We start from the raw sequence: 16,641 nt of genomic DNA, 5'->3' as shown, positions 1-16,641 counted from the left end.
ATATTTTCTTGGGTGTGGATCGTGACTGGTCCACTGCCCACGGGCCACGGCACTGTAGTTTTTGAATCACGGCTTAGATGTTGTCGTGAGACAAGTAACATGAAGGGACATTTGGTCAGCGCACCATTGATTCTCATCGATCAAGACCGTGCATAAGAATGACATCGCGATACGTTGAAATTTGATAGCTCCGGGCAAAAAACAGATGATGGAAGAACAAGCTTTGCATTCTTGGTACTAAGAGTATATAGTACATATATATGATTGTGGGTCTCCCCTTGAGTAACCGCAGACCTCTCCTGCTGTTCTCTGCCGATCATGAGCCTCAGCCGAGGCGATGCCTCCAGGATAAGATGATAGCAGTCGAACGAGGCTACAGTTACAGCAAGGGGAAGACCAAGCACAGCGAGTGCTGTTCATTCGTCTAGAGGACGGGAACGCGGACGAGAAGGCGGAAGAGCTGATATCAGGCCCGAACTTTTGAGTCCTCAAAAATTGTTCAAAGATCACGGAAGCAAAGAGGACAACTTTATATACAAGACAAAAATGGATTATATAATACTTTGCCACGGTGTCCAGCACGAGATTATACGGCATTCACGTGCTGAAGAATCGGCCTGATAACGGAGTACCGAGAATTCGTGTTCTCTCAGCTCTGCACCCAGTAGCCTAGAGCATCAGCCAGGCAACAATGTCGCGAGCTTCCAAACCGTATACCCTTGCCCAACTCAACGATATTACCCTCGGTTCTTTCTCAAATGTCCCGGCGTCTGAGACATTGAATCATCTTGTGCGGTACCTTAGCACCTGGAGCGGTAGCGAGTATGTTTTAACAATTCTTCGAGTTCAGTTGTCTAAAGTCTTTTCTTCTTCCCTTTTCATCGCGTTCTAGCAAGTTCTTTACGGTACATATTTGACCGTGACAGGGATGGGATATTCGGTTGACCTTGTATTCAACAGCTCGTACAATATACACTTAAACTGATCGTGCCGTTCCTGCACTGGCGCGCACGGCTTCAGCACCGTGCTGGTATTAGGAAAGATGCGAGCAGCAAAGTTGCTCCTTCTCTAACGAGTTTCGCCAGTATTGTTAGCGATGCTAAAATGTTAGGCAGATTTTGGGGTGAGCATCCTGAATGCCTTCGCTTCAACGTAGTGTGTCATTGACACGCCTTTAGGTCTTCTGCCGATCTTTCAGTGGATGATCTCCATGGAACGCAACCCCCCGCCGACGCGTACGTTACACACCATCGAGCGACTTCAGGGATGGTCCATGCTCGGATTTTACCCTCTTGAGCACCTTTACTACTTACGAGCCCATAATCTAATCCCCACCTCAATTCCCTCGCTTTCCGCTATACTCGGTCGCAGCTCGAAACGCATTTCGTTGAACGAGAACCGATTAATCATCTGGTCTTGCCGATGCTGGCTACTCTACACCGTCCTTCAATTCGCACACTTAAGAGAGGACATAAAACTTCTGTTGACGAGGCAGAAGAACTTGAGAAAGGGGAAAGGATTCTCGGCTGATGATAAAGAGGATCTTCGAAAACGATGGGACGCTCTTTTGAATGAGCTGGTGGCCAACACTGCTAATTTACCCTTGGCCCTTCATTGGTTCGTACTCGTTGATATATAATACGTTCATACTGACCGTTTCTCAGGTCTCTGGAGAGTGGTATCTTCAAAAACGATGTGCGTGAATTTAAAGTGTTTACCTACTTTGCGTTGCTGACACATCTCATAGATTTGGGTCACCATTTTCAGCCTCATTAATGGCATCGCTGCATTCAGAGGAGGCTGGAGAGCAACGGCACTCCCATCTGTCAAAGCCGCTGCATCCCCTGATCCTTCTGATGAAGGAAATTAAGTACCAGGGGCTGTGTTATCTTTGATAGATGTACTCACTCGCATCGCACCTAGAGGCAGGACTGTATTTGTCTGCCAGAATTATTGGTATCACATCCTTCCATTTGTCACGAGGACTGTTCTGATGACATAGCTATTAATAGACGTGATACTGGGAATCCCACGGTTTAATGACCCGGTATAAGTATGGATAGTAGTATACAGCAGGGATCTATGTATAATTGATCTATATCCATCGTTCTTCGAGGTCTTTTAGATGCAGGCGATGTTCCTTAAAATTCTAAAGGATGCAACGTGTTCTATTACGCAGTGTAGGCGACTTCAGGGTGCTTCTGCATCGTATTCATCTTGCACGGAATTTAAAAAATCGACCATCTTTGCAATTCGTGAATGTGAGAATCAAAACTGCGTCATGTATTCGCGTCACCTACAAATTGATGTCGTTTTGCGCCCATCTGTTTTCCTGGCTCTGTCTTGAGCCTTTCCTGGATGTGTAGGAGCTTGTCGTAGAAGTGCTGCACCGGCGGTGTCGATACGACCTGGAGGTGCATGGAGTGGGCTAAACCGGTCGTTCTCATCAATATCCGTTACCCACATGTCTTTAACACACATACCGATTTACAGCAGCGCTGTATGCAGCACACCGCATGATTCCTAACGCACATTAAGAACAAACGCGGTTGGACGACTGTTCTGCCAACTTACCAAACGCTCCTATCGCATCGAGTCGGTCCGCATCTTGTACACAGTGGAGTTCAACACATGTACGATGCCACTCCTCGGTTTTTCCTGTTTCCCTCAGTTTCTTCTCAGTTGTCCAAGAGACGTTTTCTATGACCTTCACGATCTGACGCGCTCGGCCGTCATCAATCAGGTCTAACCCGTGCTCCGAAGATAAAGACTGGAAGAAAGGAACAAAATATCCATATGGGTCTGCTGCTTCGGCTTCTGACACGTATTTCTTGTCGAGAACGTCGTGAAGAAGAGCTGCTAATTCGACGACCAGTAAATCGGGTTGCTTCGCAGAAAGAGAGCGGGCTATTGACAGCGCCGTTTTGCGCACGCGTTGTACTGTTTACGCGGAGTATGATGATGCACGATCTGTTCGGTTGAACGCGGTTACATGGAGATATTGCGTTTGGTCACTGACCATGGAAGGCGTCGTGAGATGGGTCATAACGCGCCATGGTTTTTTTCATGAGGTTTTCGGCGGCGTTAAGAGCAGCCTGCTCTTGGACGTTGGGGTACATTGTCGGGTCTGTCTTGTCCGTCTTGGTTGAAGTTATGCCACCCAAATGCCACCTGCATATTAGCTTGAAAGAACACGTCGCAGCGGCATTCGGGTTTATCCGATACCCAGTGAAAGCCAGCGTATCAACAAGATTGACGTTGTCTTTCATACTCACTTTTGCTAGTAGCAATGGCCACTCGTTTTGCATCTCGCGCGTTGTTACTCGCTCTATTATTCTGCTCAGTGTGGAGTGTTGTTGTCGCTCTAGACAATGGACAGGATTCCCTAGTCGTTCGGGTGAGCATCTTGTGTGCAATACAACTCTCATGCGCGAACAAACGTGTCTCGTGGTGTCACAACCACCTAGGAATCAGAAATACACGAATGTCCTTCCATTGAGAAGCTCAGTGCTCTCAAAATTGCTGTGGAGGAGAAGGAATCCCCGGTTATGAGACAAGTATTCGCATGGTTGTTCCCATTCGGCCCTGGTTGGAATTCAGGCAAGGGGTTATCAGTCTATTGGAGTTTCTTTGATGTGACCTTTGTCTGACCAGTGCTTGGGACATTTTACATCAGCTCGTGCGTGTCTTTATTCGTTCCTCTATCGAAGTTCAGACACACCCAAGTCTCAACTCCGCTCAACGTTTCAGGGTGCCGAATTTTATCCTCGCATTTATTCCCGCGGAGATCCATCCAGACACTCTCAATACTATGACTGCTTTCGCTGTTAGTATTTGATATTGGCTGGACGCTGTGGAGTGACAGGCCAGACTCTTGCTTACCTGCTCCACAGACTGGGGGCCTCCTTTCTGACGTTTTTCTCCACCTCGTCCCCCATGCATTTATGGGAGAGCATCAAGATCCGGGTGCTCACTTTGTGATGGTCGAAGAGAAAAGGAATATCCTCATTGGGTATGTCTCGCTCAGAAACATATACGCATACGCTAACTATATACACAAGGTTAGGTATTTTTGTTGGATTTGCTACCTTTTTCATCATGGAAAAGACACTAAGAGTACTTGGTGGCGAGGAAGGCCACGGTCATTCACATGACCATTCTCACACTCATTCTGAAGCTACGGTCGTATCTGCACAGGCATCTGGAGTATCGACCTCCTTGTCACCTGATGGTCTTCGATCACGAGGATTGGAGAAACAAGATGAAGTAGATCACCAAGAACACGTCGAACAACCCCATGCTGCAACGGCACCTTCGAAGCTCTCAGCATATCTCAACCTATTTGGCGACTTTGTCCACAACATGTGAACTACTTTTGATTCTCGTTTGCCTTTTTCTGATGCCTTGCTTTCATCTAGCACTGATGGATTAGCGTGAGTGTCGGAAATGCGCACGCGCGCGCTGTGATTTGATAGTGGCTGATACCTGCTGGCATCAGCATGGCCGCATCGTTCTATTCTTCACCTCTTATTGGTGCTACTACCACGCTTGCATGCTTTGCCCACGAAATTCCTCATGAAATTGCGGACTATTCGATTCTCGTGCGTAGTGGATTTACCAAAAAGCAAGCAATGCAATCGCAGTTCTTGACTGCCATCGGTGCATTTGTGAGTACACCCCAGTTTTTATCCTAGTCGGAAGGGTCATGTGCCATTGTGATATTTCGTGATAGGTCGGGTGAGTATTAATATTATCTTTAGAGCCGTAACTTTACTGTCGATCACTGACCAACTGAAACCCAGGACGTTTATGGGAATCGCCATCCATAATTTATCGGCGTCCGGTACAATTACAGAGTCGCTGGACTTAGCTTCAGGGGTGCGGCAAGATGCTTCCGGGATTCTGGGCACTACTGTTCAAGCAGCGGATTTGGTGATTGCATATTATTCTCTAATGAATTTTATTTATTCACGGAACGGCGGGTGCCACAGGTAATCCCCTTTGTGGCCGGTGGATTTTTATACATTGGCGCCGTCGCAGTATTACCTACGTGAGTGATATGTTGTGATAGTGCCTCCCATGATTTATTCGAGCTTCTCAGTCTGCTGGCAGAGAGCAAAAGCGGTGCGCAAGCTCTTCGCGAGGTACGGTCATTTTTCCGATTTTTTTGGATGACTTCTGACTGTGCCACAGTTCGGTGCGATGGCCTTTGGAGTGCTTTGCATGTTCTTCGTTGCGTAAGTCCGTTCCTGAGATGCTCGCGAGCCTGAATAACTTGGTTCTTAGATGGAACGAATAGATGTGCTCGCACGCGTATTAATCTTTTAAAGCTTCACCTGTCAGTCGTACGTTAGTGCAATTGCAGATGGAGATTCGGAGGCTGAATCCCGGCCGCAGAACTGATATCCGGACGTAAATATTATATATCACGAAGGTACCGCGCATAGATTGTTCCAAGCGTCGGAGGCAGTGGCGATCCAGTGTAGATGCTGCAGTGTAGACAGTTGTGCCGTGAAGACCTTATATACCATTCTTCTGATACACGATGGCGAAACGTCGAGAATATGGAAGGTTCATTTCAAGGCCATATGCCTGAACCAAGGTGCAGAATCTACAAGTAAGGGGATCCAGGGGTGTAGGCTACGGCAATTGTGATGCATGCCGCGTGGATGCCGGCGAACGTGCGTGAACTGGTGTACTTCCGCTTTTGTACATTTTTGGTAACTTGATGAAAAGTCCAGCTTCGTAATTTCATTCAGTCTCGACCAGTTTCCACTCAAAAACTTCAACCTCGGTCTCCTTTTTCTTTCTTTGAACAATACTTCTAGAGTGTCTCTCATCTTTATTTCTCAACGGGCTCGCCATCAGTTTAATTAGCGTCTGCTCTGCACGCGTCCCTATACATTTTTGCATCTCCTAGCACAATTCAGGTACGTTGTGCTTACTATGTCTTGACGCTGGCCGCTGACAATACTCTCATAGTTGACCATTTCGTGACATCGTGTCCCAGGGTATTATCTCGGGCAGAGTCTCCTCCCTAATACGTGTACGTGGGCTGGTGCTGTGTTGACACTCAACATTCACACACCTCTCTGCCTTGAACGTTATTCTCTGAATAGCTGTTCGCCCGTGGAGCAACAGCGAGTCAAGCATTTAAAATTGCGCCTCACTCTGTGCTTTTAAAGCATACCATCAAGTTATTTTCACTCTTCTCCTCTGTTCTCTACCTGCGTCATGGGCACCAAAGGTCGTGAAGTCCCTCGTGTCGTGTGCTGTGCCATCCCACTGGCAAGTACGTCTGGAAAGGTCCTTGTTATAACGAGTCGCAAACGGAAAGACTTGTGGGTTTGTAAGTCATATCATTTTCATGGGTTTTTATTTCTTGTTATAGTGTCGGTAACGTGTCGCGTGATGGATTGACGCGTCTTCAGCATAGAGCCCTTTTTTTTCTGTCGGTCAAAATATTCTGCTAACTTACTGCGTCTCTACCCCCCCATAGTGCCTAAAGGAGGTTGGGAGTCGTCAGATGTAACTTTAGAGAGGGCAGCCTCGCGGGAAGCCTTAGAAGAAGGTCTCACCCTTTGTCCCTCTTCCGTCTGTTCATCTCCTGATGATCATCCCATGCTATTTTTTCAAATTGCCGCTATAAAAATGCAGCGGGCGTTCGAGGCAACATAACTCGATACGTAACAACGATCTACTCGCCCTCAACAACATATCACTTCTACGAACTCGAAGTTACGACTCTCGACAAGGATTGGTTAGAGAGCCGGGAGCGGAAGAGAGAGTGGGTGGATTATGCCTGAGGCATTGAAACGCGTCACATGGAAGAACTGAACTTGCGCAAGGGCTTATGCTCTCTACGTTGGCGCCACGGCGGTAGTCGAGGCTGTCCTGTTGCGTATCCCAGCGTCGCCTTCAAGAGACAAGCACCGCCAATGCGGTTCATCAACCTCAACTACGACAATGGATCTGTCTGTTGTACGCAGTCCATTAATGGTTTCAATTACCATGCTTAGATCATCGGCGTCATCTATACTTTACTCGTCCACTTTAACGATACCATCTGTCCCAGCAGTGCTCTTGTTTTCACACTTTCCGCATCACACCCACTCCACTCCATCTGGTCATTAATATTCTACGTGCATATCTTGCTATCACATGTACCCCTTATCCAGCCTCGTTCGTTGGCACCGTCATCCTCGGCATGCGCATCATTCGTCGTGGTAGACTTCATATTCGCGAACTTTACAGTATTTTATCCACGCTATAGATGTAGTTACATGGTTAGCTTTCATCAAATATCGGCGTTCAGTTGTGCGTATGTTTGATCTCTGTGTTTCGTTCTCGGTGCGACCAAGTATGACTTGGGTGGTGCGTTTGCCCTTCTGTTGTGCGGGACGGATCTCCGTATGATGAAATCTCCACTTACATGCTTCCACTGGCAGGTGGCTTGGATACCGGGCATTCCTCTTGGCTATGCCGAGGAGCTTCGTAACTTCGAATCCTGTCCTTCGTGGTGGAACTCTCAAGGAACAGCAAGGAACATGACACAAGACAAGAAGGTTCCCTTCATAGCCGAGCGCTGAGCCCCAGGGCACATGGTCCCCATCAAAAAATGCACACGACATATGGCAATATAGCCTTAGGTGCACAGGGCATCATGCTGGCATACATGCGCCATCGTCTTGGCTCTATGTAGTAGTCCTTCTTGTCAGCACTATGTCCATTCACATTTCCATGAGATGAGCTCGCCAATGTGATCGGGGTGATCGCATTGTTGGCCACTTGCCGTGAGCGGTACCAGATTGATTTGAAGAGACGTTTTTTTATTTTAATGCGGACCTTCTTTTTCAAACAGGGCTACCCGTGGACTGTTACCGGTCTGTACGCTCGACCGAGTGGTGAAACTGTTGATAGCAGGCAAAACCACCCATCTGCCTCTACACAAGGACATGGACCACGTTGTCCTTCTATTTCGGGGTGGCTATGTCGAAGCCCGGCCAAGCTTACTGCTCAGGGGTAGGCGAAGATGGAGTTTTATACTTATAAGCTGTCGCAATCTCCGAGCGCAGGGTCACCATCGATCAAGTCCGTTGCTGTATCATACTTCTTTTCACTATTGTTGGAGTATAGCAGCTGGCTGACTGCAAATTCACAACGCTAATGTAAACCCAATTTTATCCGTCTCCACAAACGCTCACGCTAATGCCACAGCTGTTGTTCGAATGGGGCAATACTTCCGCTCGTCGCGAAGCGCTCGCCGCGTCTCTTTGCCACGATTTCCGCGGGCGCAGTCCTCCATTCTTATGTGTGCGTACTTACGATGCTCATGAGTCATGGCACGTCACTAGCGCAGTTGCGCGGTACGTTGACGTCGGTCATTTTTCTTGTCATTTCGGCGGCATGATCGTCAATCTTGATTGATATTCCATCATGATTCACAATAGAGATGATCGTACGAGGTAAAGATCGAGTACGAAACCTTTCTTGGTCCGGTCATCTTTTCTCAAGCATGGACTTGTTTCATCAACAGTGGCGCATCGCCGAGTCGCTGACCTAGAAGCCTTTATGTTAACATATTCGATGATGGGTGATTCGATCGTTTCATTGGATGCCGACTAGTGACTCACTGAGATTAGCCATGTACGTGACCGATTCTTTGCCTCGAGGCCGATGTGACGAACAAAGAACTTTTTTTTTGTTTTTGCAAATAGTCCTGTCAAGTGGCGAAGTTCAACGTTCTAGACACGTTCGTGGGATGTACACGTCTCTTTTGCAGCGGCCAGCCGCATTTGGCCAGCCACCCGGCGGAATCTGAGATGGATTTGCGTGTTTTAACCAAGAATTCCAACTCCTGCATGATTTTGATGATCAGCAAGGCTTGGAGTTCATGGTCAAGAATACCGAGGTGACCGGTGACACTGAAGATGTATTTGGTGTTTTTGGCCCTTGGAGCCTTTGCAATTGCGAAGGGTCGAATGCTATGCAAGCTTGGCTGTTACTATAAGGAACATCGCGTCATCATTTCTACTTTGCGAGAGCGCAAGTGTCTTGGTTTGCCACACACTGACTGCTTTCGGGTATACTCGATAAGATGAAATATGTATGTCTATCGTCTGTCCTCGGAGGGCTCCATGAGTCATAACCTCATGTGAAAGGCCCATGCCATGATCTGACACATCGCGGGCGACGTGGGTCATTCGGAAAGTACTTGACATTAATGTTCAACGTTTAGAACTTCAGAACTTGGCGCTCTTCAGCCGCAAGCGATCTATGCAGGTGGTCCCATGTACGTATTATCAATGAATTACACTAAGTCTTCTGATCTGGGATATCAAGGTCCCAACCCGCAGTCACGGTGCTCCAACCATCTGTGTTGTCCGAAGAACTCTGGGATGTCCATGTAGTCTCCGCCCTCTCCCATGCACCATCCTCTTTGCTAATATCCCACGAAAGATCAACGCCAGAGTCTGAAGAATACCGACCACTTCCCCACTCGAATACCACATCGTCATCAGGACTGCTCTGACAATATCCCTCCTGGACATCTTCATACATATCATCTGTCGTCTGTTCCGGAAACCATTCCGATGTCTTCTTCTTCTTCTTACCCCCTCCAACTAGCAACACCGGCCAATCTCCCCTTCTCTGGCCCTTGCTTCTTCGAAGATCGAACTTGGCACTTTCCTCAATAGCCTCGATCAGAACTTCGACCCACCCACCACACATCGGTCCGATCTCCTCTGTGAACCAGATCTCCTCTAATCGCAACTCAGCCTCTTCCCACTCCTCGAACTTGTCGGCTACAGCAGTCGCAATCTCCTCGGCTGACCCTCGCTTTCCCGCATGAACATGCGCATCGTAGTGGTGTACTGCCAGCAGATGATGCTCCGTTTGGGTTTTCGACCTTTCTCTCATCCAGGTACTGTTCTCCTCCCGCGTCGTAGCCCAAGCCTCGCCTTCGAGACGGTTGAAGACAGTTACCTGGCTCGCACCTCCCAGCTCTTCGTCTCGGCCCCACTCGTCCTTTTCTAGTGCACGGCCGATAGTCGCCGTTTCCACTTGATATCCCCATTCCTGCGCAACGCCTTCGCACCACTCCCGAAATTCCTCGGTAGTCCACTCGAATTTGTGGTCGTGGTGCCTGAACACCCTATTTGTGCGCTTCGTAGGATCAGGGAACCCGCTGGGGTCAGTCAACCCAGGAGGGCTGAAACGCGCATTAAACCCGTACGACGGCGTCGTGACGAGAAGTAGACGAGGGTGGTACACGCCCATGATCATGGGTGCAAAATTAACTAGAATGTTTTCTGGGAGGTGTTCGATACTTGAGAGACAGATTTTTAAAATCAGTCGCGTTCTGAGCACGGAATAGACGTACACCTCTGTTGCTAGGATACATTCTGCATTTACAAAAGCTGGGTTGAATACCTCGAGCCCTCCGTGCCAGATGTTCACTTCGAGTGGTTCCCATCGCGTGTATGACGCGTTTGCTGAAGCAGGAGCGGTGTCCTCGATCGCGGATGCAAGTGCGTGGGAGGAGATATCTAGGCCAGCGATGCGCGTGGGGTGGAGGTCGAGATCACTTTCTTCGAGTGCGCTCGAGGTCGCGTCGCTAGGAGATACCAGCACACCAGGGCTAGGAGGGGAAAGACTTGGCGCGGGCTGGCAGAGAACTGCAAGTAGTTGACCCTCCCCGCAACCAATGTCTACGATCTGAACAAGATATCAGACACATTGCTCGGTTGACGCTGATGACCGACCTCTGTGACTTGCTCCCGACGAAGGATGTCTAATACCCATATTCTCCTCTGCAGATAAAGTGGGGGGAAAAAGGTCACCCTCAACTGTGCATCCTCGCTCATCGGTAGTTGTTGCTGTCTAGTCTAGGAAATAAAGCACGACTCGAAGGATGTTATCGCTATCTGATTCGCATGATCATGGAAGTCTTCTGAGATTGGGCCAATCAGATCTCAGACTTATTTAAAGCAGACGGGGAATAACCCTTGGAGATATACATAGAACGCACGTGAACTGGTCCAAATGGCGTGGCGCTTAAGTTTGATCAGCGGATTCTCGTCTAGCTAAGTCTAGCTATGCAGGTGTCAGTGTACCAGTATACATCTAGGATCGGAAAATCAACGTCGGACCGCGTGACATATTGAAAGCAGGCGATCCAGGGCGATCCGACGCCGTGTCATAGGCAGACCATAGACTAATGAAGATAGTCCTAACATATACCGGAACTTGAAGAAGATTGTCAAAGGAGTTGCGCTGGCCTGGACTTATATTACATAGTGAGTTTGAACTTTGAAATCCTATCATTGCTTATCTTTAGTACTCCTTATTTCTTCTACCAAGGTCTCGAAGCACGGCAGTAGATCCGAGATGATAATATCTGGGTTCAAGGTCCTTCCTGGTACAGTTCCGGTTGTGCAACGAGGACTCATTCTCGCTGTTTTCAGCGATGAGCTCTAGTATCTTGCATGTTCCGCCTGCGCCGGGGTACATAGCCCGCAAATCTTGGATCACCTGGTACATTTTCCATTAGGTGTGCGCTACGCGGAGACCACGCGCATGACCTCAAACATGTCGTATGCTGATTAAAGTGGTTTAATTAGAGCGTTCTATCGTCCTCCGTTGATGCCAAATGCGACCAGTTGTAACGAGTCCGAAGCAAACGGTGCCAATGATTGGATAGTAAACGTCAAGCTAAAAACAGCTGTCAGCACGCGGATCCTGCTCATAGGCCCTCCCTTGAGTGGAGATGTGATGAACAGGTACGTATGCCTTGCAATATGTCATGGACGCACGACATGTCTCATTTCGTGAAATTTCTACCGGGCGTCAAACGTAGTCAAGCGTTCAAATTCAAATTTTGGAAGGCGGGGTCACGAGGGTGAGTAATTACTTCAGGTCCCGATAATTTAATGATTGAAAGCTAAGCGCTCAGCTCAGCACCAATGACATGATTCCGAATATTACCGACCCAATCTTAAGCCATACTACCTTGCTCAGCCAGGCCTAGCCCTGTTTCGCACCAGATCGCGCCCCGAGTCGTATCCCTTCGCTTACCATTTTCCCGTACCTTTGTTTCAGATTACTAAGTCGTTCTCTTAGGTATGGGTAGTCTAGTAGCCTTTATACATACCGGACGTCTGTTGTTGTCGAAAGTGTTACTTCCTTCGTCAGACATGTCTCCGTTCCTGCAGTCGGTAGCTCCGATTGTTACCGAAACTGTACAGGTATAAACGTCAGAGCTAGCTACATCAATCGCATATCGTGTTCCATTCCAGGGTCCAGGCGCCAGGCATCCATTTCCCGGCACAGGCTCGCAGTTTTTTTTTTCGGGAAACAAGGAACTAAGTCCGAAAAAGGCAAGGCCCCGTGTGGGGAAGCACAGCCACCTGTCGCATGGATCCCGAACTGGCCGCGACAGTAGTTTCAGCACGACCATCGTAAAAACCTGCTGGAGTACAAAAAGTGCTTTCATCGAAGCGCTTTCTTTTGTTTCGCAACCGGAGTTGTTATGTCGCTTCTAACACCTACAGAAGCTCATGCCTTTCAGAAATTCTTATCCTCGCTCGACACCACCGATTTTTCAGCGGGATGGAACATGCATCTAGAAGTCTCCCATGAGCACATGCCTCCAGCACAAGGGAGAGAAGCCTTGGCTCAAGCGACCAAAGATCTTATGTCACTGGATTCGGAAAAATGGCGATATCCATTGGCACACTCGCCTAACCCAACTCGTGAGTCACCTTCGGCACTGCCGGTTAACCGGCATCCACAGTCGCAGTCAAACTCCCTATCATTTCTCTACTCTACCCGTCGAGAAAGACGCGTAGAAGAATATGACGCTGTTACTCAGCAGCCGGCGCCCTCCCGAAGTCGTGTGCATATACCCCCTCTTCAACGTACCGTTGATCCGTCATCAGTCTCAATCAGAACTAGAGCAAGAACTTTTGCGTTCGAGAATGCGTCTTCATCGTCATCCAGCCAATCTCCTATTGATCGGTCGTCTTCATCCCCATCAACACATGCTACGACTCCTACACCGATCTCATCGGCCAAACGATCCCCGCCACCGGATCCTACTGTCGCAAATAAGCGGCGACGGCAGTCTTCTGTCGCTTCGCAACAGTTTGGTAGTGATGCGGGTCAGACCAAAGGAGCGCTTCTATCCCCCTCCCAGAAAAAAGCAAATCATATACAATCGGAGCAGAAGCGAAGAGCTAATATAAGAAGAGGCTACGAGGCTTTGTGCGACATCGTTCCTGCTCTTCGGGAAGCCATGTTGGCTGAGGCAATGGAAGAGGAAGAGACGGGCGCGAATGGGAAGAAAGCCGGCAGAAGACGGGGTAGAGGGAAGGCAGGAAATGAGGATGGTGAAAAGGTTGATGGCAGGGCCGGTCCAAAAAGCGAACATGTCGTGCTCTCAAAGAGTCAGTGCTCAGACTACATCTCCGTTTGATCCACATCAAATCTAATTTAATCCTACAGCCATCGACTACGTCACTGAGCTTCTGTCGGAACATGATATCTACAAACAACGCCTGATGGTGGCGAGAAGTACCCTCCCCCTTGATCATCCGTTGCTGAAGCGTCACCCCGATGCTCCACCCCCGCTATGGGAACGGAAATGGACAGGTGGTGAATCCAAGGATGGTGACGAGGAGGAGGACGATGATGAATCATAATAACAGTGTCGCTGAATGCCTTAATGGTATTTATGGGTTGAAGATCCTCGTCCTGGAACTTGTCTTGGAAGGGTCCATAGTTGGACACTTATCATATCAGAATCGCTTCTTTATGTATCATATACGGTCTTTAATATCGTTATTTTTGCTGCCTACATACACCGCCAATCCCTGGTCGAAGTGTTTGTCCTGATTGGGTGCTGACCTTTGCGGTACCGACGTGACCAGGCACGTCTCTAGTTTCATAGTTTCAAATTTCAGCGCTCAGCGCCTAAACAACTTGTCAGGGTCTGAACGAGTTGTCGACTTGTAAACTTCCACTCAAAGAAATGGCCGAATCACAAAGTAGTCCTTCTAATAATCGCAAACGTAAATATCGATCGGTGAGTGTCATCGATAAGCCCTAGATCTCTACAAATAAACTTTTGACAGGACGGGGTATCACCCACCTGGGCAAAGCGAACGATCGAAGGCCCAGGAATCTGGGCGACATGCGTGAAGGGAAAAGAAAAAGGAACGGTCGGCGAGCTTTACGATCTGCTTGAATCAGTGAAAAGCTTTCTGTCAAGGCTAAGATCCGGCTTATAACTTATGATGATCAGCTAGCTGCCGACATGTGGCCTGTAGAAGGGCATGATTCCGCTGTTGATGATCGGAATAATGACTCGGACGGTGAAGATGAAGACGATCTTGAAACACAGATTGCAAAAGAGGTCGCTGCGCTAAAACGACCGAAAGTGGAGAAGCGGTTTAGTATGTGATAACTTTGCCGTTGAATTCATTCATTTGGGCTAATGTGGAGGATCAGCTAACTGCCTTACGAATACGCAATGCGGTACGAGCACATGCCCTCTATGATGATTATCCTGACTAGTTTTAACTCAGTTGTTTTCATGTCATGTAAACCCCCTGTGGACCCAGTAAAACTGGTGATGAAACACGTAGAGAACGTCCAAAGAACGGGTGTCACCAGAACAAAGTATACACCATCCGTCATGATTTTCCTTTTTGCTTACTTGCCTGACAGATACACGCATCGGTTGATACCAGTCTCCGGCTCATGCGTCGCAAACCTCCCAGAACTGCACTCCTTGTGCCGTCGAACCATCGCTGCTTTCTGCGCGCAAGAGAATAGCGAAGGGTCCCAAACGCCTCGCAAGGCAAGTCTACGAACACGTCGACGCTTACATTCTAACGTCTGCTTCAGTACAAGGTCGAGTTACGCGTGCGCAACCACAATACGTTGACACGAATGGAGATCATCCAGGAAGTAGCTAAATGCATGCCGTCAAATTATATCGTCGATCTTGATAATCCTGAAGTGTTCGTTTTGGTAGAGGTCTTCAAGGTATGTTACCCGTTGTTCCGTGTTTCGAGTCGGATCAGTCCTGATCTTGGTGCATACAGAGTGTTTTTGGCGTGAGTGTAGTGGAAGATTATTATCGGTTTCAAAAATTCAACGTCATGGAACTTGCGAATGCGCATAATGAACCGGAAAGATTTGAAAAGGGGGCAGGGCGGGTACAAGATAAGAAGCAAGAAGACGTCGGTGAGACTGTAGGCTAAGGCTGCAGGGAAATTACCTCCGCGAAAGATAAGTACTTGGGGAGGCTGCCTAATTGATGGACAGAATAATACATATCTAGTCAATGTAAATACAAAGATGACGTTGAATTTACACGAGACTGGTGGCATGAGGCATAGTAACTTCGTCCTGAGCCACCGAAGTTTATTCTAGCTTGCGGGGATCGACCCAGCCTCCGTCTGTGCTAACCATAATATCAACCACGTCATCTCGCACCTACAGTTTGGCCGCATTAAACCATTGCTGTATTCACAACTAAGACCACCTACCCATGTTAAAGTAAGCCGATCCTGTTCCAAGAATAACCCGCGAAAGCCATACGTCGAAAAAGGTGTGAGGCAGACAGCAGCAGTGTAAGGATGATTCGAAATAATGCTTTCATTTTCATCCAAGGACGAATCAACTAGCGAACCAAGCTTGCGGATCAGGAGATCTGGTGAGGGAAGTGCGGATGCGGCAGCTCAGATGAAACCAACCCAAATCTCATCCAAATGAAAGGACGATCTTGTTCGGTATCAGTCACAGTGTGTTTCAGGTGAACGGAGAATATGACCTTGACATCCTGAAGAGGGTCGACGATAAAAAAAGGTGTGCTGAGTGAGGAACTTGTTTCAAGGGCCCGGGACAGACATGAGTCACATGACCAATGATTGACCAGAAATGGCTGCCCATAGGCCTGACAGGCTGAAGTCCTCCTAGTGCTTAGCGCTCACCGGCACCAATCAAAAGGCAGAGGATTATTTGATCTCCACGGGCATCAACTTTGAGAACTCTTTCGACAAATTTTCAGCTAGAGTCTTCCCAGAAGGCCGCAACTGCTGCTCAAAAAGCCGGAAATTTCAAGGACAAGATTGACCCTTGGGCCTCGAGCTCTACAGGTCAAGGTAACCGACCCGAAAACTGACACGGTTTCTGAGAGCGTTGTTGGCATAGAATTTGTGATGGTGTTACTGCAGAGAGTTTGTCAAAAAATAAAGCCCGCATTCACGAAGAATGGCACAACCCATGCTTGTGCGTTCTTTGTGATATCCCTTTGGACTTTGCCCATCTAAACTTATTACAGGAAACGCCTCACTGGTATCTAACGTTGCAGCAGCCGTGGTCCTTGCTCGTTGATCTGTGGCCAATCGGTTAGGTCTTCCCCATTGTCGGCAAATATGCTGCCTGGGCTGCAGTTGTAGGAGTGCCACCACGCATCATGGGTGTTGATCCAACGTACACCATCCCTAAAGTTCAGGAGAAAACTGGACTGTCCAGGGGACAATGTTGACTTCTACGAATTAAACGAAGCTTTCGCATCTCAGGCTGTCTACAGCGTCCAGAAGGCTGGCTTGTTGTTTGGCAGGGTGAATG

At 48.3% G+C, this 16,641-nt stretch overlaps 7 protein-coding genes across 7 annotated transcripts; 5 read left to right on the top strand and 2 right to left on the bottom strand.

The window, feature by feature from the left end:
• Positions 1-691: 691 nt before the first annotated feature.
• Positions 692-1,870, top strand: EDB91DRAFT_1246930 (uncharacterized protein; the record flags this gene model as incomplete). The annotated part of the gene is made up of 6 exons (XM_041322734.1): positions 692-822; positions 893-905; positions 961-1,123; positions 1,179-1,617; positions 1,665-1,695; positions 1,748-1,870. The coding sequence occupies 6 exons, from the start codon at positions 692-694 to the stop codon at positions 1,868-1,870; spliced, it is 900 nt and encodes a 299-aa protein (XP_041178737.1).
• A 320-nt stretch (positions 1,871-2,190) lies between these two features.
• Positions 2,191-3,119, bottom strand: EDB91DRAFT_1050910 (uncharacterized protein; the record flags this gene model as incomplete). Its single annotated transcript, XM_041313572.1, has 5 exons — positions 2,191-2,244; positions 2,301-2,428; positions 2,476-2,523; positions 2,575-2,940; positions 3,020-3,119. 5 exons carry the CDS (start codon positions 3,117-3,119, stop codon positions 2,191-2,193), a joined length of 696 nt encoding a protein of 231 aa, XP_041178736.1.
• A 99-nt stretch (positions 3,120-3,218) lies between these two features.
• EDB91DRAFT_1124300 (ZIP-like iron-zinc transporter) lies at positions 3,219-5,588 on the top strand. Its single transcript, XM_041318353.1, has 13 exons — positions 3,219-3,397; positions 3,468-3,600; positions 3,655-3,679; positions 3,751-3,826; positions 3,894-4,012; positions 4,062-4,364; positions 4,499-4,681; positions 4,803-4,932; positions 4,992-5,050; positions 5,072-5,144; positions 5,194-5,237; positions 5,287-5,345; positions 5,398-5,588. Exons 1-12 carry the CDS (start codon positions 3,290-3,292, stop codon positions 5,297-5,299), a joined length of 1,266 nt encoding a protein of 421 aa, XP_041178735.1. The 5' UTR covers positions 3,219-3,289; the 3' UTR covers positions 5,300-5,345; positions 5,398-5,588.
• Positions 5,589-6,234: 646 nt separating this feature from the next.
• EDB91DRAFT_1236599 (NUDIX hydrolase domain-like protein) lies at positions 6,235-6,806 on the top strand (the record flags this gene model as incomplete). The annotated part of the gene is made up of 3 exons (XM_041321482.1): positions 6,235-6,349; positions 6,500-6,571; positions 6,658-6,806. The coding sequence occupies 3 exons, from the start codon at positions 6,235-6,237 to the stop codon at positions 6,804-6,806; spliced, it is 336 nt and encodes a 111-aa protein (XP_041178734.1).
• A 2,102-nt stretch (positions 6,807-8,908) lies between these two features.
• Positions 8,909-11,300, bottom strand: EDB91DRAFT_208253 (uncharacterized protein). Its single transcript, XM_041326443.1, has 3 exons — positions 10,767-11,300; positions 10,385-10,719; positions 8,909-10,330 (listed from the first exon to the last, which is right to left on the bottom strand). The coding sequence occupies exons 1-3, from the start codon at positions 10,866-10,868 to the stop codon at positions 9,316-9,318; spliced, it is 1,452 nt and encodes a 483-aa protein (XP_041178733.1). The 5' UTR covers positions 10,869-11,300; the 3' UTR covers positions 8,909-9,315.
• Positions 11,301-12,532: 1,232 nt separating this feature from the next.
• EDB91DRAFT_1246926 (uncharacterized protein) lies at positions 12,533-13,703 on the top strand (the record flags this gene model as incomplete). Its single annotated transcript, XM_041322733.1, has 2 exons — positions 12,533-13,448; positions 13,507-13,703. 2 exons carry the CDS (start codon positions 12,533-12,535, stop codon positions 13,701-13,703), a joined length of 1,113 nt encoding a protein of 370 aa, XP_041178732.1.
• A 329-nt stretch (positions 13,704-14,032) lies between these two features.
• EDB91DRAFT_1236597 (uncharacterized protein) lies at positions 14,033-15,269 on the top strand (the record flags this gene model as incomplete). The annotated part of the gene is given in 9 exon segments (XM_041321481.1): positions 14,033-14,086; positions 14,136-14,252; positions 14,306-14,456; positions 14,506-14,538; positions 14,589-14,682; positions 14,731-14,844; positions 14,864-14,867; positions 14,911-15,051; positions 15,111-15,269. 9 exon segments carry the CDS (start codon positions 14,033-14,035, stop codon positions 15,267-15,269), a joined length of 867 nt encoding a protein of 288 aa, XP_041178731.1.
• Between the last annotated feature and the right edge of the window lie 1,372 nt (positions 15,270-16,641).

The sequence above is a fragment of the Suillus paluster genome, assembly GCF_016628075.1.
Source record: "Suillus paluster strain FC165 chromosome Unknown EDB91scaffold_17, whole genome shotgun sequence".
NCBI classification, from domain to species: Eukaryota; Fungi; Basidiomycota; class Agaricomycetes; order Boletales; family Suillaceae; genus Suillus; species Suillus paluster.
Note: the sequence above shows the minus strand (reverse complement) of the source record. Positions and strands in the feature narration are given on the sequence as shown.